At 59.5% G+C, this 21,435-nt stretch overlaps 1 protein-coding gene and 1 pseudogene across 5 annotated transcripts; one reads left to right on the top strand and one right to left on the bottom strand.

Annotated features, from left to right (window-relative positions):
* Positions 1-12,136: 12,136 nt before the first annotated feature.
* TNFRSF14 (TNF receptor superfamily member 14) lies at positions 12,137-20,213 on the bottom strand. Of its 5 annotated transcripts, none has more exons than XM_009446795.5 (9): positions 20,120-20,213; positions 19,237-19,385; positions 18,136-18,244; positions 17,501-17,626; positions 15,988-16,143; positions 15,252-15,342; positions 14,151-14,293; positions 13,070-13,101; positions 12,137-12,818 (listed from the first exon to the last, which is right to left on the bottom strand). In XM_009446795.5, exons 2-9 carry the CDS (start codon positions 19,303-19,305, stop codon positions 12,693-12,695), a joined length of 852 nt encoding a protein of 283 aa, XP_009445070.1. In that variant the 5' UTR covers positions 19,306-19,385; positions 20,120-20,213; the 3' UTR covers positions 12,137-12,692. The 5 variants fall into 5 exon arrangements, with proteins under 5 accessions (XP_009445070.1, XP_009445055.1, XP_009445064.1 ...); XM_009446780.4 differs by having other exon boundaries at positions 19,718-20,153; XM_009446789.4 differs by lacking the exon at positions 20,120-20,213 and adding an exon at positions 19,709-20,111.
* On the top strand, positions 18,818-19,859 carry LOC101058767 (uncharacterized; annotated as a pseudogene).
* Positions 20,214-21,435: the final 1,222 nt, after the last annotated feature.

The raw sequence follows: 21,435 nt of genomic DNA on the forward strand, positions 1-21,435 counted from the left end.
AGCCTGTGACTATCAGGGAAGGAGCGGCCCGAGGAGGCCCGAGCAGGCTGCCAGGGGCAGGGCCCCTATGGGTGTCAACATCTTCTGAGAGTTGGGCACAGCCTGGACTTTTCCCAGGGTGGGGCCGGACCTCCCAGGGGCTTCGGGGCTGGGCCAAGACTCCTGGATTCATCAGGCTGCAGCCACACTGGGACTGTGGGCCACGGGTCTGTTTGGTGCAGACGGACCCAAGGGATGGACAGACATAGGACAGCCTGGTACCAATTCCCACTTAGAAACATCACCTGCTTCAGGGTCCGTATGACGTCCAATAAAGCACACCCGCTGTGAGCCTGTGAGCCTTGAGTCTGGCAAGTGCCTGCCCTCACATAACCACCATCACTTTTGTGATGAAGACATTTCCAACAAAGTTCCCTTGTTGAGCTTCTATGGACTGAATGACATTTCCCCCAATTCACAGGTCTAAGCCCTACACCCCAGTGTGACTATGTTTGGAAATGGGGCCCTCAAAGAACTGATTAAGGTGGAGAGACATAATGATGGCCAGCACTACACAGGAGGAATGGTGTCCTTATAGGAAGAGGAGGCGCCAGTGTCCTGGGGGCAGAGGGGCCACCCTGTGAGGACATAGGGAGCAGGTACCATCTGCAGGCCCAGGAGGGAACCAACCCCACCTGCCCCTGCATCTTGGACTTCCAGCCCCCAGAACCATGACAACATTGTGTTTCCATTTCTTGAGCCCCCAAGTCTGTGGCCCTTTGCTTTGTTTTGACACCCCAGCAACATGAGCCCCTTCCCAACCCCTCCCCAGCCCTGGCCACATCATCCTCGACCTCTCTCTCCCTGCAGGTTAGATCTGCCTGTCCCAGAATTTCACCTGAATCACAAAGCGTGGCGCCTCGGGGCCTGGCTCCCTTCACGTGGCCTGATGTCTGCATATTCATCCGCCATGCAGTGTGTGTCCACGGTTCATTTTGTGTTGCCACGTAGCATCTCATTGTGTGGCCCTAGCCCAGTGTGTTAATCCGTTCACCTGCTGGTGGGTGTTGCAGTGGTTTCCAGCTCTTGGTTATCACAGAGAAAGTGACTGTGAACTTCCGCACGCACGTTTTGCTGAGGACAACTCCTTTCATTTCACTTGGTTACTAGGAGTGGAGTTGCCGGGTCCTAGCGAAGGTGTGTGTTTCTCTCTAAAAGAATTTGCCAAACCGATGTCCAAAGCTGTACCATTTCAGGCTCCTGCCAGCAGCACGTGGGAGCTCTAATTACCCCATGTCCTTCCCACACTTGGTATGGTCAGAACTTTTCCTCTCCATCACCGTGACGGGTGTGGAGTGGAATCTCACAGTGGTTTAATGTCGTTTCCCGAATGACTGTGCATGCTGACCACCCTTTCATGGCTTTGGTGAAGTTCAAATCTTGCCCATTAAAAAACAATAGTGCTGTTTGTCCTCGTATTGACTTGTAAGAATTTTCTCAGAGTGTTGGAATTGTCACCCAATGCGTGGTTTGCCTTTTCATTTCCTGGAAAGCATACTTCCAAGAGCAGGAGTTGCTAATGTCAGTAAGTCCCAATTTCAAACATTTTCTCTCGTAGCTCTTGTGTTCTGCGTCCTGTCTAAGAAATCTTTGCCCACGTCCAGGTCACAGATATTTTCTCCAATGTTTTTCCCAGGAAGTCTTATAGTTTGAGCTTTACATTCAAGCCTATCGTTCATTTCAAGCTAATTTTTTGTGTCATGTAGGTAAAGATTAAGGCCATTGTCCCCTGTCATTTATCCAGTATTCCAGAAATTGTTTGCCAAAAAGACTACCTTCTTCATATTGCATTACCTTGACACCTCTGTCAGAAATGCTTGCATCATCTGTGAATGGGTCTCTCTCTGGCTGCTCCTGTTTCATTGACCTATTGGCATGCCTCATGCCCGCCCCACTCTCTCTCAATGGCTGAAGCTCTACAGTAAGTCTTTAAGTCAGGAAATGAAAATACTCCAACTTCGCTCTTCCTTTTCACTATTATTTTGGCTGGTAAATGTCTTGTCTGTTTTCATATACATGTTTAGAATCAGTTTCTCGATTTCGACGACCAAGCCTGCTGGAATGTTGACTGGGATTGCATTGGTCCATCTGGGGGAGAATGGGTATTTTCCTCATACTCGGTCTTCTGATGTATCCACATGCCATGCCTTTCCAGTTATTAGAACTTCTTTCACTTCTCTCGACAACGTTTTCACTGGCCTTGCGGGTATTTTGTTAAATTTCCCCTAAGCATTTCCTGTTTTTTGATGCAAATATGTTCTTGTTTCCCTTATACTTCAAATTCCAATGTTTAGTTTTTAAAATATTGGCCTTGCATCTTGTGACCTTGATAATAAAGTGACTAGTTCTCATAGCCATTTTGTCGATCTCTTAGGACTTTTATACACATGAGCACATTCTCTGCAAAGAGGCAATGTCTTTTTCCCCCTTTGTGTCCAATCTCTATGCCTTCCATTTCTTTTTCTTGTCTTATTGCACTGGCTAGGACCTCCAGTACCATGTTGAGTGCAGGTGGTAGGATGGGAGTCCTTGCCTGGCTCCTGACCTTTAGAAAGACACGTCCTGTCTCACCTGCAGACTTGAGGCATGGGGCGACTCTGCATGCCATCTCCTGGGCTCAGCTTCTGCACCACTCCCTGGTCTCTGCAGCTCTGTCTTGTAATTTCCAGCTGCAATCCTTTTGCTTTTACCCAGCCCATTTCTCTTTTGTGTGTGTGTGTCTTTTTTTCCCCTTTTTCTGCAGAAGAGGGTCTCTCTATATTGCCCAGGCAGGTCTTGAACTCCTGGGCTCAAGCTGTCCTCACACCTCTGCCTCCCTAAGTGCTGGGATTACAGGCATGAGCCACCGCACCGGGCTTAACCAGCCCATTTCTTAAAATGTAAAGTGGGTTTCTTGTAGTCAGCCTTTAGTTGGCTGTTGGTTTTGTATCTGATATGGCCATTTCTGTATTTAATTGGACTATTTAGACCATTTATATTCAAAGTCATTACCTATACAGCTGGATGTGGGCACACCATCTTTCTATTATTTGCTGTTTCATATTTCTGATTTCCCGTTGTCCTACCTTCTGTTTGATTATTTCTGTAGTATTTCATTTCATCCCCATGGTTGCCTTCTTAGCGATACATCTTTGTTTTCCTTATTTAGTGGTTATTGAAGGGTTTGTGACATCCATCTGCACTTATCACAGCCTATATTCAGGTTGTGTGACCACTAAACATGCCTGCACCTTCCCACGCAGCGGGAAATGCAGAGGAATCTCACCGGCACACACTTGCCTTTCCCCTTCATAACTTATACTACTGTCATAGGTTTTAATTGTATATGCTTTAAATGTCCCAATGCATCACTAACATATTTGCGTTAAGCATTTTATTATTTTTGAAGATATTTTAAAATGAGAAAAAATTTCCTCCCACATTTGCCATTTCTTTCATCCATAATTCCTTTGAGCAGATTTCAATTTCCACATGAGGCCAGGCAAGGTGGCTCACGCCTGTAATCCCAGCACTCTGGAAGGCCAAGGTGGGCGGATCACCTGAGGTCAGGAATTCGAGACCAGCCTGGCCAACATGGTGAAACCCCATCTCTACTAAAAATACAAAAATTAGCCAGGCATGGTGGTGCACACCTGTAATCACAGCTACATGGGAGGCTGACGCAGGAGAATCCCTTGAACCCAGGAGGCAGACGTTGCAGTGAGCCAAGATGGCACCACTGCACTCCAGCCTGGAGAAAGAGTGAGACTCCATCTCAAAAAAAAAAAAAAAAGAAACAATTTCCCTATGAAAAAACTTCCTTTATGCTTGAAGAAAGTCCTTGGATGTTTCTTGTCATGCAAATCTGTCTGCTGCTGAGAAATTCTCTCAGCTGTCAGTATGTCCTCAGTCTTTGATTTGCTTTCATATATATATTTGAGATAGGGTCTCACTCTGTCACCCAGGCTGGAGTGCAGTGGTGGGAACTTGGCTCACTGCAACCCCTGCATCCCGGGTTCAAGCGATTCTCATGCCTCAGCCTCCAGAGTAGCTGGGACTATAGGCGTGTGCCACCATGCCTGGATAATTTTTGTATTTTTAGCTGAGATGGGATTTCACCATGTTGGCCAGGCTGATCTCAAACTCCTGACTTCAAGTTATCCGCCCGCCTCAGTCCCCTAGACTGGGCCCGGCCTCCAGTTCATTTATTTTTGTAACTTAATAGACAAGGTCTTGCTCTGTTGCCAGAGCTGGCCTTGAATCCTGGGGCTCAAGTGATCCTCCTGCCTCGGCCTCCGAGTTGCTGGGTCCACAGGCGGAGGCCACCGAGCGTGGTCTATTTTTGACAGACAGATTCACTGGGTTTGGAGTTCAAAGGTGAAATGTTCTTTCAGCATCGTAAAAATGTTTTGCTCACCTTCTGACGTGAACTGTTCCTGGGGACAAGTCCGCACGGCCCTTATCTTTGCGTCTTTGTACCCAAAGGTGGCCTCACCTGACCCCGGCGTCCAGGTCCCCTCTGTGTCCCTGGTTCCCGGGCATTGATTAGGATTTGCTGTGCAGTGCATGCCTCTCTATTTACCCCTCTTGGGGTCTGTTGAGCTTTCTGCATTTGTGGGATCACAGTTTTCTTGTAGTTTAGAAAACTTTCACTGCTTTTTCTTCAAATGATTTTCTGTTCCTGCCTCTTTCTGTTTCTCTGAGACTCTAACTGCACTTCTGTTAGGCAGCTCGATATTTTCCAGGAGATCTTTGAGAATACGTTCATTTATTCATTTTCTGTGTGTTTTTCATTTGGGGTAGATTCTGATAGTATATCTTCAAGTTCACTGGTGTTTCCTTTTGAGCTGTCTAATCTGTTGTTAATCCTCCTGTTTTTGTTTTTGTTTTGAGGCAGGGCCTCCTCTGTCGGCCAGGCTGGAGTGCAGTGGTGTGATCATGGCTCTCTGCAGCCGTGACCTCCGGGGCTCACGGGCTCAACTGATCCTCCCTCCTCAGCCTCCCAAGTAAGTGGGACTCCAGGTGTGCGCCACCAGGCCTGGCTAATTTTTGTCTTTTTTGGAGAGATGAGGTTTTGCCTGTGCACAGGCTGGTCTGGAACTCCTGGGCAGATCCTCTTGCCTCAGTCTCCCAAAGTGCTGGGATTACAGGTGTGAGCCACCACACCTGGCCTAATCCTACTGTTATTGGCTGAACGGGATCCCTCCAGAATTCACGCTAAGAATGGGATGGGATGAAGAGATTGGACTGTAAAGAGGTGACTGGCTGAATGAGGCCATATGGGTGGGCCCTGATCCAGAATGACTGGAGTCCTCCTCAGAGGAGGAAGTTTGGACAGAGACACGTCAGCGAAGTACACGCACAGAGAAGCGACTGCGTGAGGACACACGGAAAGATGCCATCTGCAGACCACAGCCGAGCTCCCAGGGAGCGAAACCTGCTGCCACCCTCACGCCAGCTTCCAGCCTCCAGGCCTGAGACAGCATTTCCGTCGGGGAAGCCAGCTAGACCGCGGCGTCCTGTGACAGCCGCCCAGGGGGACTGGTGTGCCTACAAGGACGTTATTCATTTCAGACCTGGCTCTTTGTTTTGTCCTCCGTTTCTCACACCAGGCTTACATTTTCCTTTAGAGGACGTTGTGATTGTCATTTCAGGGTCCACGCCTGACAATTCCACCGTGGCTGCCCTTCTGGGCCTGTTGCTACTGACTCACGTTCCCATGGTTACTCTTCCCTGCATCTGGACGTAGCAGCAATTTCTCGTTGGATGTGGACATTGTGCTGCGACGGCTTTGATCACCTGGCATTTTTGTTGGGTTGTTTTTGGCCTTCCTTTAAAGGACGCTGCGCTGTGTTCTGCGTGGAGTTCAGCTCCTTGCTCTTCACTTTGGTCTTCGTGTGGCTGGTTCTGAAGCCTCTCAGAGCAGGTCCAGCCCAGCCTTTCCTGCAGGAAGGGCCCCTCCCAGGACGGGCCCTGCTGGGTGGCTGCCGACAGCCCAGGATCCTCCAGGACTCTCCCCCTGGCGGTCGGAACTCCTGTCTCCTACCTGTGAGTCCCAGGGGCCGGGGGTCCACAGCCCCCTAGGGTCCCACCCATGCTGAAGAGTCCACCTTCCACATGCATGGCGCCTGACTCCGGAGGCCTCAGAGACCCTCAGGCAGCCTTCTGGAGCTTTCTGTCTGTGCAGTTCCCGCCCTTCTGGAGCTCTGCCTGCCAGGTCCCTCTGCGGATGCCTCCCTGAGCCCTGACCTCCTTCTCCTCAGCCCCCCAGGACTGCTGGACCTGCCTGGATGCCCGCCCCTGCTCGGCCATCCTCAATGGGCCTCCACCCCAGGGCTGGGGTGACCCTGGCTGAAAACAGTTCATCCTGAGTTTCAGTCTCGAGCTTTCGTGGCAGGAGGGAAACTGCTGGCTGTGTTACTCCACGGCGGCTGGAACGGACGGGACCGGCACTTCGGTTGGTTCTAGAATTCTCCTTTGCTGTGAAAGCTGCCGGGCACATTCCACACCAGCCACCCTCCACCTCGCATGTGCGTTTATTGATGAAACGCCACAATGGGACCTCCTGGATCGAAACACTGAGTATTGTCCTGGAACCTGCCTCTCAGAAGGCCGTGCCCTCCCGCCTGGGATCCTGCTGCTCCTCCGCCGGCCGCCCCGCACACGCTCCGCTGCCTCTCTGGGCCGGCTCAGCCGTTTCACGTTCCTGCGTGTGCACTGAGACGTCCACCCTGGCACGCTTCTTCCCCTCGGCACGTGGTCCCCACGCTGTGCCTGCCCAGCTCGGAGCCCAGAGGCCCCCGCAGCTCCCCACAACTTCATGGTGCAGTGACCTGAGGCCTCCCCTGGCTCAGTCCCTTTCCCCGGGTCAGGGGTCCATGTATTGAACCAGGACGGGAGGTGCCTTCCCCCTGAGCTCTGTCCCTGCTGAACCTGGAAGGCAGCGCCCGGTGGTGGCTCAGACCCCCAGAGCCTCTTCTGAGGTCCGACACTCCTCTGCTCCCCCCAGGGAGACCCCCTGGCCTGGCCCCCAGCTCTCGGTGACTCGGTTTCCTCACCTGGAAGGTGGGGATGTTGAAGGTGCCTGGGCTGTGGCTGTGCACTAAGCTAGGGTGGCTGTGAGCTTCGAGAGCTCGAATGTCTGGAAGGAAGGGCGCGAGCTGGATGCGTGTGAGTGTCCTGATCATGGACACAGAGCGTGGGGCCCCCTGGAGGGCTGGAACCCAGGTGGGGGATGCCCGGGTGGTGGGACAGAGTGGGGCTGGAGGAGAGGGTCTGAGGAATGTTCCGGCCACAGAGACCCCAAGCCCATGGGAGGTCAGGAGTTGGTCACAAGGAAGGTGAGGTGGGGAACAGAGCTGGGGCCCAGGGTCCTGATTTGGGGTGAGAGGTGACGCCATCCCCGAGGCAGAAAGACGGCCAGGGGAGGGGAGGAGGTGGGGAAAGCAGACGGACGGGGAGGCGGGGGGAGCCCAGGGCCAGGAGTGTCCGGGGCAGGCACTTGAGCCAGAGGCACCCTGAGGTTTCCCAGCAGGCAACTGATACCCTGGCCTGCAGCGGGGAGGAACCGAGGCTGGGCTGGAGGCCTGGGGACGCCTGGGGCTGCCCCAATTCCCAGCAGACGCCTCACCCTCTGGGAAGCCCCAGCTGCCCCAGATCCCTCCCACAATGCTCTGACCACCCCCAACCCCCAAGTCCTCTCCCTTCTGTCCCCAAGCCCGAGGCCTTGGAGCTGCCCCCGCCCTGGGCCATGAGAGCTGGACACAGAGCCCTCCAAGTTCCACGGGCCTCCTGCACCGCCGCCTGCTCCGCCCTCCTGCCCTCCCCCGCGGCCTCCCCTGTGAGGGCTGCCCACCTAGGTGACCCCGGAGCCGCCTCCTCACGCCTCCGTCTGCTCTGCACACGGTCCACTAGCCTGACAGCTGCCCAAAGCCTCCAGAGCACAGAACGGGCCTGGTGTCTGCGCCTCCGTCTCAGGGTGGGCCACGGCCGGTTCTGTGTCCCGTCCCCTCCCCACTCACCAGCGGTGGACCCCAGCTTCCCTCTGCAGCAGCACTCAACTCATGCACTTTCTCAGAGACGTGCAGCCCACCTCGCTCCCGCAGGTTCCTCTTCATCCCTCAGAGCCCCCCATGGCCTGGGCAGTCCATCCTGAGTGTCCGCACCACACGACTGTAGACGTTTGGCTTCTGGACTCAAATCCTTCACCAGATCGTGACCAGGAGGGCAATGACCAGGCCTCGGCCTCAGCCCCCTGCCTGGCCTGCACTGGCACAGAGCAGGGGAGGTGCAGGCCGACCTTGAAGGCGCAGGAGTGGAGGGGGAGCCCTTAACTGGGCCCCGGACCCTGCCCTCCATCCCTTAGGGTGTGGCTCCAGCCCTCAGGTACCCACAGCCACTGTCCCATCCTCTGTGCCCAGGGGCTCCCATCAACAGAAAAGGGAAGCATCTTTGGGGGTTTCTGGACAGTCCCCTGGAGACGGCCCTGCCAGGAGGTTGGGGTGTGGGGCTGACCCTGTGGGGATCCATGGAGACCCAGGTCGGGGCTGTGTGGAGGGCCTCACGGAGGGCAGTGGGGTGACGCGGTGCTGGACTCTGGGGGGCCTGGGGCTCCTCAGCTGTTGCAGAGTGATGGGGGGAGGCCCAGCCTGGGGGTGAGGGTCTGTGTTTTGTGCCCGTGACACCGACCAGTCTCAGCCTCAGTTTCCCCATCTGCCCCGGGGGGAGGTGTGCACAGAATGCCCTCTAAATCCCCTGCCTGAAGCCGGGTGTGGTGGCTCACGCCTGTAATCCCAGCACCTTGGGAGGCTGAGGTGGGTGGATCACGAGATCAGGAGTTCTAACCCAGCCTGGCCAAGATGGTGAAACCCCGTCTATACTAAAAATACAAAAATTAGCCAGGCGCAGTTATAGGCGCCTGTAATCCCAGCTACTCAGGCAGCTGAGGCAGGAGAATCGCTTGAACCCGGGAGGCGGAGGTTGCAGTGAGCCGAGATGGTGCCACTGCACTCTAGTCTGGGTGACAGAGCGAGACTCCGTCTCAAAATAAATAAATAAATAAATAAATCCGCGGCCTGGCCCCTGGCCCTGAGTTCGTGGGGAGGGCATCGCCCAGTGGGATCCTGGGGTCTCTGGGCTCAGGCCCTGGCTGTGACAGGAGTGGGGAGGGGCCCTGTGTCCCTGGGCCCAGGTCATGGGGGTGTAGGGAGGAGAGGCCCTGGGCCACCAGGGACCATTGTGTCTGGGGAGTCCCCTTGACAGGAGGCGTGGGGCTGGGGGGTGCTCACCTGCCTCTCTCTCCCTGCTGGTTCTGGTGGGCCCTGGGATGGGGGCGGTGATATCCTGTGGGCAACCGGGTCGGTGGGGACGGCTGGGGGCTGGAGAGGGCCCCGTCTCCCACCTCCTTGGGCTGCCTCATTCCCTCCCTGATGACCCTGGTGTGCTGCACAAGGCCTGGCGGTGCTGGTGCCGGGACAGCCCACACTGAATGGATTGAATGGATGAAGGAGTGAGTGCTATACTCAGCCGGGGGCGCTAGGCGCTGCGTCGGGAGCCCGGGACATTTCCTCCTGCTGCCTGGGAGGTAACACCCTGGACTGCTGGAGTCTGCATTCCAGGAGAGCGGGCAGACCACAGAAAAGGGAGAAAAGGGGCGGAGGGTCAAGGCGGGCGGACACAGGGAGCAGGGAGCGGGGACAGGGCTTACTCAGCAATCACAGAAGACCTCACAGAGGAGGTGAGGTGTTTAGGTGGTTGGTGAAGGCGGAAGCCCCAGGAATGGGTTAGTGCCCTTAAAAAAGAGACCGAGAAGGCTCCCTCACCCCGACCACTGTGTCAAGACACAATGAGGAGCCATCTAGGAACCAGAAAGAGACCCTCACCAGACCCCGAATCTACCGGCACCTTGATCTTGGACCTCCAGCCTCCAGAAATGTGAGAAATAAATTCCTGTTCTTTTATTTTTTGAGATGGAGTCTCGCTCACTTGCCCAGGCTGGAATGCGGTGGTGGGATCTCAGCTCACTGCAACCTCTGCCTCCTGGGTTCTAGCGATTCTCCTGCCTCAGCCTCCCGAGTAGCTGGGATTACAGGCACCCGCCACCATGCCCAGCTAGTTTTTGTATTTTTAGTAGAGGCCGGGTTTCACCATGTTGGCCAGGCTGGTCTCAAACTTCTGACTTCAAATGATCTGCCCGCTTCGGCCTCCCAAAGTGTGGGGATTACAGGCGTGAGCCACCTCGCCCTGCCAAATTTCTGTTCTTTTTAAGCCACCCAGTCTATGGTAGTTTTTATTTTTATAGCAACTTGAATAGAACAAGATACCCTCCCACATTCAACAGCTACTGAGTGGACAAGCTTAAATTAAACAACTGTTTTCAAAGATGTGGCACCGGGCGGCCCAGGACAGCGGTGCCGCTGAAATACTCTCAGGGCCCTGCGCTGCTGGCTGCCTCCCACTTCTCTCCCCTCTCCCTCTGCCGTCCTGTCTTCTTTGCCCAGACTCTCCTTATTTCTCTCCTCTTCCTTCCTTCCCCCTACCTCCCCATAGCCGGGCTTGGAAAAGTCAGACAGACCTCTGAGGTCTCATCCCGGAGCTGCCACTAACCCAGCCTCCCCCCGGGACCTGCCCTCACCTCCCAGAGCCCTGGGAGCCAGGGACACTCCCTGGGGCTGAGTGAGCACCAGGGGCTGCACCTGCCACTCCCATGTCCTCGGCCCCACTCCCGCGGATGCAGCAGGTGGCTGGTGACGGAGGCCAGACCTGGGAGCAGCAGCTCCCGCTGGGTGTGATTTCTCTCAGGGAGCCTCATCGTCAACATCATTGTTTTCTCCACACTTGGCCTAATCTCATGCATGAAAAGAAGAAAATCAAGGGGTGAGCACACAGCAGTCCCATGAGGGCTCGTGTCCCCAGCTGTCGCCTCTTGGAGCTCTGTCCCCCCAAACCTGGGAGGTGGCCCCAGAGCTTTTCCAGGATCCATGGCTCCTCCCAGGAGGAGGAGCTACAGGTTGGGGCAGGTGGGCTTCCCGCTGTGCCTGGAGCCCAGATGTCAGGTGGCCTCCCTGGGGGAAGGGAAGTTGGGGCCCCTGACCAGGGAGCCCTCTGCCACCCCTGCCCGCTCACTCCATGGCCCCATGCTCCCGCCTGCCCCCGGGACTGTGGGCAGAAGGGCAGGCTGTGCTTGGCTCCCATCTAGCACTGGGGGGCAGCCAGGTCTATGGGGTCAGCCTCTGAAAAGGTACCCTGGCAATGACCCTGGACGGTGGTCAGGAGCCGGTCCATGCACAGGGAGGCCCGTGGTCCCTGGAGACCACGCCTCCGGTTGGGGAGAGGGTGACACAGGGTGGGGCAGCCAGAAGTGCTGCTTTCTAGGGGCCCAGGGCTCCACCTGGCCTGCATGGGCCTCTCCACACCCCAGGACGCTAAGCCAAAGCTTCCACAGGACAAGGGGTGGCAGGAGAGGAGTTGGGGTGGGTGGCTCAGCCTGGGGGCTCTGCTGGAGGCAGGTGACAAGGAAAGGAGAGGGGGGAGGGCGGGGTGGAGCGGGCATGCTCGGAGGGGCTATGTGGCCTCCATCCTCATGGCATGGCTGCAGGGTCATTCCCCTCACCGCTTCTACCTTCAGATGTGGGGAAAGGGGCCTCATCCCGACCATTAAATGAATGTGTGGCTCAGAGGCCTGGTGAAGCCCCTGCCAGCGGGACCTGGGCCTGGCAGGTTCCCGGAGCAGGTGGAGAGGGCTGGGCACCCGGAGCAGGTGGAGAGGGCTGGGCACCCGGAGCAGGTGGAGAGGGCTGGGCACAGCAGGCGTCACTGATACTGGGGTTTCTCGGTGGACACAGCTGGGAAGTGTAGGTCAGATGTAGATCTGGGGTTTTTACTGGGCAAATCTGACACCATTTGAGCATCAGAATCCACAGCAATAGCCTCGGACGGAGCCACAGAGATCAGAAGAGCCCACTGAGAGCTCAGCTGTTGGGATATGAAGGGGCGGCCAGGGCTCCTCTCTGGGTGGAGTGAACCCCCAGGCATGATGGGAGGAGGGCAGGGGTCCCCCGAACAGCCCAGCAGCCATCCTGGAACTCCTTGTTCAGCAAGAAACACCGGGAGGTGACAGTTTGAGGAGAAACAAGATATTTACATCCTCCCACAGCATCTCCCCAAATACACTGTTTCATGACAAATAGAAAACAGGAGCCGAATTCAAATCCAATTCAGAAAATCACTTCAGATGTGGTATCCACTTAACACCACACTGCGGCCAACCCAGTCCAGCCTTGGCCGTGAGGCAGTGCCCGGGGCCTGTCCTGCCGAGGCCACAAGAGTCAGATGCGCAGACAGCTGGGGTCTGAAGGGCCCTCTGGGCTGGCCCAGGAGGGCTGGGTGTGTGGTCTGTGAGCGAGGGGCAACTGGCGCTCCTCCTCAGGACTCTGGGGAGCTCAGGCCACAGCAGAACAGAGGCCCCAGGCCCTCACTGGCCCATGGGAATGGCACGTGGCGTCCCCAGCTCTACCCCAGCAGGGGCCCCACCTCTCCCTCCACTGGAGGACACGGAAGCCAGCCCAGGGCGGAGCCCCCAAGCCTCCGGGCTCCGCTGGTTCCGCCAGGTGGACAGCCTCTTTCAGCAGCCGTCGCTCCAGGTATCTCTGGCATCGGGGTGCAGAGTCTGTGGGTCAGTGGTTTGGGCTCCTCCCCGTGAATGCGGGTATTGTCTCCTCCACGGCCACCGTGGTGACGTCCGGAGGGGCCTGCAGGGCCTCGATGACTGTGGCCTCACCTTCTGCCTCCTGTCTTTTCCGCTGCGGGCACACGAATCGTGGAGACCCTGCCTGCTCAGGCCCCCCTGGGACTCCAGGTTCTCGGGTTCATTTTACTGCTTTCAGTTTGAGGGAGTGGGTTCTTTCCTGAGCTACCGTGGCTGTACTTGAAAGACTCAGGACCCTCAGAGAACTGGGAGCCCCCACCATGTACACCAGAAACACCAGCCCCAGCGGGGAGGGGGGAGGGGGGAAGGTGGAGGGGGGAGGGAGAGGGGGAAGAGGATCAATACCTGGACGGAGACGATCACCTTGACTACATCACCTGCAATACACAGACACACAGGTCAGGGAGGGGCAGTGTCTGATCAGGGGACACAGGCTCATGGCAATGGTCTCACAGCGGTGGCGGAGGCACAACTCCTGCTTCTCCCTGGGAGACCGTCCCCAAGGGACTGACCCTCTCTGAGAGCAGAGGAGGCCAACTGTGTTGGGACTGCTAGCCCAGCCTGTCCCCAGGAGGCCCAGCATGGGTGATAGGACTGGGGGCGCCTGGCCCACCTCCCCAGCTGAGGCCCCCAAGTGCATAACTAACCCTAATTCAGCCGTCATCTATGGGAGGGGAACAAGCGCTTCACAGTGGAGAGGCCCTGCCCACCATACCCGCAGGTGCCCAGTTGGGTGAGACTAAGCTGCTGCCCGGCCTACCCTAGAGCCTGAGGCCCCGAGACCTCCCCGCATTGGAGGCCCCGGGTGAGGATCAGGTGGCTTTGCTGCCGCCTGGCTGGAGGATGGGGCTGACTTTCCCTTCGGACCTCAATGCTTAGAAGCTGCGTCCCCGGGGGCTGCGCACAGGGCTTCCAGGGCCACAGCCGGGTCCACACAGCGGGGTCAGTGCCCAGGAGGCCAGGCACAGGAGGCCAGGCACTGCACAGGTGCCCAGACCAGGGCGGATAGGTGGATGAATCAATGAATGAATGAATGGCCTTACTCTCCTCAATGAGGACAAAGCCTTGTCCCCAGCAGGGCGGCTGTTGACCCTCAGCCCAGAGCTTCTCCCAGCTGAGCAGAGCCTGTCCTGCTCCCCACATCCCACAGGGGGCAGGCAGGAGCACAGGGTCATAGAGTGTGTGGGCAGGGGTGGCTGAGGGCTCCACGGTCAGGGGTCCCACCTTCCCTTCCCCCAGGGAGGCCAGCTGACACCTGGGCTCTGGCCACAGCAGAAAGCCCACCTGCCCCAGCCTGCAGTGGCTGCCCTGGGAGGAGCCGCGGATCCTGGAAAAGCTCTGGGGCCACCTCCCAGGCTTGGGGTGACAGAGCTCCAAGAGGCGACGGCTGGGGACATGAGCCCTGATGGGGCCACCATGTGCTCACCCCTTGGCTTTCTTCTTTTCACACATATGATTAGGCCAAGTGTGGAGCAAACAATGACGATGACGAGGCTCCCTGAGAGAAACCACCATACCCAGTGGGAGCTGCTGGTCCCAGGTCCGGCCTTCGTCACCAGCCAGCTGCACCTGCGGGAGTGGGGCCGAGGACGTGGGAGAGGCAGGTGCAGCGCCCGGTGTTCACTCAGCCCCAGGGAGCCTCCCTGGCTCCCAGGGCCCCAGGCAGTGAAGACAGGTCCCAGGGAGGCTGGGCTGGTGGCAGCTCCAGGATGAGACCTCAGAGGTCTGTCTGACTTTTCCAAGCTCGGCTATGGAGAGGTGGAGAGAAGGAAGGAGGAGAAGAGAAACAAGGAGAGACTGGGCAAAGGAGACAGGACGGCAGAGGGAGAGGGGAGAGAAGCGGGAGGCAGCCAGCAGTGCAGAGACCCCAGAGCACGGGAGACCAGTGGCAGACAAGGACAGAAGGTGAAGGGAGAGCCAGTGTCAGGACAGAAATGGTTAGAGCTGGATACGGACAGGAGTGAGCTGGGACCAGAGGACGAGGAGGGCAGAGCAGGATGGAAGGCCCCACCGCCCCCTCCCTGGGGCAGCCACCCCTGCCCCATCCCAGGCTCCGCTGGGGGACCCCAGCTCCTCCCAAGAAGCTCTGAAGTCTCAGGTCAGTTAGGGGCCCAGGGTCAGCATTTGAAGGTGTCCTCCCGTAGGCGGACAAAGAGCAGAGTGCTCACTTTCCCCAACCCCTGAAGCCCAGGGGCCCTCCCATGGCCCTGACATTCAGGGACACCCACAGCCCCAGGGGACAGGGGCTCTGGAGGCAGCCTCCCTCTGGGCCTGCTTCTGGGAAGGCCCATCCTGAGCCTCCAGGAAGCTCAGATCTGATGAGGCTTTGTCTGGACCCATGGAAGGGGTTATCTGGGGCGCACAGGCTTCAGCCCTGCAGCTCTCCTGGATGCAGGCATGTGACCAGGGTGCCGCTCAGGGTGGGACCTTCAAGCCTTTCTGCTGGAGAAGACGGTCATCTCCCAGGGAAGCAACGTGGAGCCCCCTCCCCAGGGCACAGAGCTGGGCCTCCCCCGGGTTCACTTACTTGGTCTGGTGCTGACATTCCTCCAGGGTCCCATTGGGAGAGAAGGTCCCCGGGGGGCAGTTCTGACACAGGGTGTCCTGACTCTCGGTGCCTGAGAAGAGAGGGACGGACAGAGGGGGCTGAGGGCACCAGACCAGGAGGGGGCTGGCGGCTAGGGACTGCTTGTCTGTGAGCTTCTAGACCTGGGTGCTCTGCGGGTGATGGGAAGACCAGCAGGGAGGGGCAGGCTCCCTGTCCAGAGTCTTGGAGGTGGGGCCTGGGGTGGTGGCTCTGGCTGTCCCGGCCTTGAGTAGCTGGGATCTCATGAGTCCGGGAGTCCCTCTGTGTCCACATCCTGCAGTGCTGTGGGGGCTGTCCGGCCAGGTGCAGGCCAGGGCTGGACACTTACTCCTCCTAGACTTAGCTTGAACAGTGGCATTAACCATGGTCACTCCCATAAACCCAGGCTCCAGACCAGGGGCCCGAGAGTGAGGCCTGGGGACTGGGAAGTCCCAGAACCCCGAGGTGGAGCAACCTGGGGTGGCCCTTCCCTGCCCCCTCCCCTGCCTCCATCACCTGTTCCCCACTGGGCTGCTTCCAGGACAGGGCTGAAGTGGGTGGGCCTGGGGCTGGCCAAGGTTCTGTCTCACCAGGGCCCCTGGGCAGGCCATGCCGTCGAGGAAACCTGGGGCTCCAGACAGCGGGGCACTGGGGACCAGGGTGGAAATGGGAGGGGTGTCTGCCACCCACCGCTTACCTCCCTTCTGCACACTCTGGCCCGGGCTGGAGGTGGCGTAAGCGCGGCACGCGGCGCAGTGGTCCCCGTCCTGGACAATGCAGAAGTGGCCTGGGCTGCAGCCACACACGGCGTTCTCTGTCCTGGAGCAGTTCCGGCTCGCGCGCAGGCCCATGGCTGGAGTCCAAGAGGAGGGGCTGAGAGGGGTACGTGGAGGCCGGGACACCATCCACAGGCCAGGACAGCATCCACAGGCCAAGGACTGCTGCCAGGGCGCCCTGCCAGGCTGAACCCCTGGCTCAGCCAAACGAGGTGCCCGGAGGTACCCAGCATGGAGGACCTGAGGCCGGGAGGGACACCAAGGGACGGCAGAGCTGCGTGTGGGACGAGGGCTTGCAGGAAGGTCCTGGGAGGGCTTCGTTGATGGGAGAAACCAGCCTTCTGCCCAGATGGGCAGGACGCCGAGCTTGCACTGTCAGTTCCAGGGCAGGGTCCCTCAGGCAGGTCCTCACCCCACGTGCCCACCCAGATACCCACCCCTCAAATGGGCTTCCCATCTGTGCAAACCAGGCCATTCCAATGGCAGAGGCAGGTAGGGTGAGAGCCCCACTTCTTCAGGTACTGGTGGAGGGGGGGTACAAGCTGGGCCTGGGCCCCTCCTGAGGGCAGCCTCACCTGCCACCTGTGCCCCCACATCCTTAGCCCAATCAGGTGCTTTCACAAGAGGGGAGGGGCATGGAACTGGGCATGCAGGTTGAGGTGTGAGCCCCAAATCCCAGCCTACATGCATGAACCCCCAAAGCACTCCAGCTTCCTCTTCTGTTCATGGCTAGCCCACCTGCCCTGTGCCTCCCTGTAGGCTCAGGCCCTGCCCCCAGGTGTGCCGTCAGCCCTGCCCTGCAGGTGCAGTCCTGCCTGGCCCCAGGGAGCACTGGCCATGCTGAGCCTGGCATGAGGCTCCAAGGGGACAGAGCCATTGGCCGCATGGACAGGCTCTGTGCTCAGTGACTCAAAGGCACACCTCTGGGTCTGGTTCCCCTTTCTGTCTGCCTGGACTCAGTTGGGCACCAGCCTCCAGGTGACCTCTTCCCCTGAGGTCACGGGGGGAACCAATATCTGGAGGAGAAAGGGACAAGAAGCCCTGTGGGGAAGCAGCAGGCCCGAGTGCCGGCCGGAGAGTCCCAGCACCATCCCATTCCACTTTGCAGCTAGGGACGTGGGCACAGGAGAGGTCTGGGCACCCACCCAGGGCACCAGAGGAGCCAAGGACAAGGGCTAAGGGTCAGTCGCCAAGCTCAGGACGGCCCACCTGGCGGCCCACGTGACAAAGTGAGAGGTGAGACAGAGGTGGACGGGGGCCAGAGGCTGACCTCAAGGGGTCCCCTGCAGGGTGCATCCATGGAGATGGGGTTGGGACCTGGCCTGGGGCAGCCGGGGCCTTCCTGGGGCACTGCGGCCATGGAGAGAGGGTGCAGCGTGCGGGGGCATCCAGGCTGCCCAAGCGGAGGCTGGGCCGGCTGTGCTGGCCTCTTACCTGGGTCACACATTTGGCACTGCAGACACTTGCTCAGGCCATTGAGGTGGGCAATGTAGGTCCCCGGAGGGCAGGGTTCACACACTGTGCCCGTCAGCTCCCCGCAGGCCTCCTTCACACGATAACCTGCCGCCCAGAGAGTGGGAACTTCGCAAGTCTGCGGGAGGCCCCTTCGGGAGCCCACCCATCACTCCACCTGCGCCCAGAGCCCAAGCAGGGAGACACCAGCTAAGGGGACTCAAATGGCCCATGAGCCCCACGGGACACAGCAGCCCCATCAGCCATGAGCAGAGCTGCTCTGCGGAAAATCGGAAAGTTCTGGAAGCACATGGGGCCTCCTGGGACACCTGGCCCGGCTCTGGTATGTGCCCCCTGAGCCCATGTCTCTGGCCACGGTGGGCCAGCCACGTCTCTCAGACCCACCCCCTGTGCAGTGTGACTGTGAGGGTCCCCCAGGGTGAAGAGTCCAAGCTGCTGGCCTGGGGGTCCTGCCCTCACTGTCTGCACACCTAGCCCCAGGGCTTCATCACACCCATGGCTGTGGGGGCAGAGAACACAGGGGTGTCTGGGGCAGAAGGGGGCAAGAGTGTCTGCCCTCGGCCCACAGAGCTGGCCCGCCAAAGGGCTGCACCTACCTGGACTGCACTTGGGGCAGCACTCGGAGCCCACTGGGTACTCGTCCTCCTTGCAGGACGGCAGAGCTGGGGCGTAGCAGGGGGCTCCCAGGAAGGTGAGATACAGCACCTAAGGGGGTCAGGACAGGCGTTGGGAGATGCCCTGGCTGCCCCGTGGGCTCTGCCAGGCTTGGCCCCACAGCCTGAGTCTCCCTCTGTGCAATGGGGAGGAGCGGCAGTCCCTGGTAGAGAGGACAGAAGCGGGCCCCAGGCCAGGCTCATGGAACAACCTTGCCAACCGCTGGAGCCTGGGATCGGGTGGGGACCGCCCCTCCTCCAGCCCTGATGACCCTGCCTGGCAGCGTGGAGCCCTGGGAACTGGAACTCTGCCCTCGCCAGGGACCCCACACCCCACACCTGGGAGCATTGAGCCCACTGGGCAGACAACCTGCCGGCCCCCCTGCTGGCCTAGGTTGGACCTGCTGACCCCTGAAGAGCCAGCAGGGGCAGCCAGTGATGGGCCCCAGGGGCTCACAAGCCAGACAGTGGGTGACAGGCTGATCAGGGCCACATCGGGGAGGGTGGCTCTGCCGTGGCCTCGTTCCTGGGCTGGCTGATGGGCAGTCGGGGGCCCCTGATGGGGAAAGTGGCTGGACAGGCAGGAGTGCCACATGAGCATGGAGAGTGTCCCCACCCCACCCACCTGGGTCCAGCCCCCTGCTGCACACTGATCTTATCACCTGTCACCAAGGTCAGGGCTGCCGGGGAGTTGGGTCACCTGCTCCAGGGCCCCGCCCAGAGACGCCCAGAGACACCCAGCCCCCAGAAGTGCCCACATCCGGCCAAATGGGGGCTCACCAGCTGCCCGTGGACAGAGTGGTGAGTGGGGGACACACACAGGAGGAGGTCTGCTGGGTAGGGCTGTGGCTCTGCTGCTCACCCCACTGTGGTGAGCCCAGTGCTGGGGGTCTGGGTTGACCCGAGAGCCCCGGGCAGCAGGGGACGGGCTGGACGCAGGAGCCAGCCACGGCCAGGACAGGGGCATGGGGAAGAGATCTGTGGGAGGCCCTGGGGTCAGAACTGGGATCTGCGAGCAGACGGGGAGGAGGCTCGGGGGCTCACCAGCCTCAAGACGTCGGTTTTGCGGGTGGATCTCCAGGGAGGAGGCCCCCAGTCTCCAGGAGGCTCCATGCCTCAGGCTCAGACCGGCAGCTCGGGAACCCAGCTAGCAGGATGAACTCCAGCAGAGGAACTCAGCGCCATTGCTGCGGCTGTGGCCCAGAAGAGAAAGAGAAAGAGAAAGAGAATCCGCCTCGGTGTGACAAGCTGTGCCTCAGAACCCGAGCAGCAGGAGAGTGGGCAGCAGGGGGTGTCTGGCAGCAGAGAGGGGCTCAGGCCTGCTGGGTGGAGCGGCGCTGGGGGACACAGGTGGGCCCTGCGGGAGGCAGGAGCTGTCCAGGCAAAGCCGAGGGGAAGGGCCGGTGTGAAGGAGGCGCCCGATGGGAGGGGCGAGTTCTCCCCCTGCACCGTTCCAGTCCACTCCGGGTTTTCTGTAGAAGGGGGAGCCCCCCAAAGTCCATCTGTGTTTCCCCACCTCACTCACACACTCAGGGACCCTCGGCTGCTCCCCGTGGCGCTGACTGACATTTTTGCCGAATAAAGGGGCCCTGTGGGTTTCCTGTTCCCATCTCAGCTTCTGCTGAACAGGGTAAACTTCCCTTCCGAATAAAACCACCAGAATGCGGTCTGGCCAATTTCAGTCACAGGCCCACCAGGCCTGTGTCCCTGTGTGAGGGGGTGGGAAAAGCCCAGAGCGCCCCTACCCGTCCCCTGGGAGGGGTGGAAGGGCAGCTCTTGCTCCCCCTGCAGAGATGCTGCGCGGACTGGGAAGGCTGCCAGCCTTGCCCGGTCTCCCTGTGGACCCTGCCCTGACCCCACCCCAGCTTCCTGGCTCCCTGCACCCCACTGGGCTTCCCTGCCCCACAGAGCCTGGTGGTAGAGAGACCTCCGGATGGAGACAGCCCACAGCCCCGGAGCCCCAAGGCAGGCACCAGTGAGTCCCTCGTGACGGCCTCGCTCCCCGCATCACATGGAACCTCGTGACCCACGTGACGCCAGTGCCCCCGTGGCCCCTTCCTGCTGCTGGACGTGATGCAGTCAATGGAAGCCCAGGTCTGTCACGCACCGCCTGTGCTTGCCCAGAGCAGGTCCCGGTCACCCCCTCTGGCACCGCCTGCTCCACACCAGGAACCCCCACCTCCAGCAAGCCCATCTGCCGGACGCCTGGCCCAGGACCGCCCCCTGCCCCTCGACTGCCCCCTGCCCCTCCTGGTCCTGACTTCAGCCAGGTGACCCCCTCCAGGGTCCAGCCCTGGCCCCTGAGGGACTCAGTGGCATCTGGTGGAAAGGACCTTGGGGATCGCGCCCACCCTCACCTGCAGGAGAGTTGGCAGGGTGGCCAGCCACAGGAAGCTGTGGCAAGAGCCCGGGGACCTGCACCCCGACTAGAAAGTGTGCAGCCCTGCAGGCCGGCCCTGGAGAGGGAGCAGGCAGGGGTGAAGTTAGGCCGGCTGTGGTGTGCAGCACCGTCCTGTGGGGCCAAGCGTCCCGAGCTCCAGAGGCAGGTGCGCTCCTGGCCAGCATCCAGGGTGGACGAGCCCAGACCCCAATACTCTGAGGCAGGGTGGGGGACCAGGTGGCACCCAGTGGAGGAAAAGCCCCCAAGAGACACGCAGGAGCATGGACTCCCACCCCACAGCTGGAGCCTGGGAGAGGAGCCCCATCTGCTGTTTCCCTGATGCACTCACATCCTGGCCCTCAGTGCCCCCTGCCAGGAATGTCCCCCACATGCAGAGCCACATGGGTCTTGCAAGGAAGAGGAAGGGGGCCCCTTGCATCCTCCACTCCTGGGGGCCCCAGGAGTGCATGGGGGCTCCAGGGTGCAGGGACAGCACGTTCCCTCACCAACTCCCCAAGAACGCCCAACCTCCAAGAGCAAACACAGCGCCTACACCTGCCGGTACAGGCCTCCAACCCCACTCTCTCAGATACGTCCTCCAGAGTCATCTCATCCACCCCACCCTGGGGAGGAGGGAAACTGAGGCATGGCAAGAGACAAGACTAACTCAGGCATCAGTGAGACTCAGCCCCTCCTGCCCCTTTCTGCATGCCCCTCCTACCCCGACTTCAGCTCCCACACCAAGGCCCCAAGCCTGACATAGGGCCCCAGGTGCCAGGCCTCAAGGGGGGCTGAAGGGAGCCCGTCTGCCCCACCGAGAGCACAGACAGTGCCAGCTCTTTGCTGAAATGTCACCTCTTCCT

The sequence above is a fragment of the Pan troglodytes genome, chromosome 1 (assembly GCF_028858775.2).
Source record: "Pan troglodytes isolate AG18354 chromosome 1, NHGRI_mPanTro3-v2.0_pri, whole genome shotgun sequence".
Lineage (NCBI taxonomy): Eukaryota > Metazoa > Chordata > Mammalia > Primates > Hominidae > Pan > Pan troglodytes.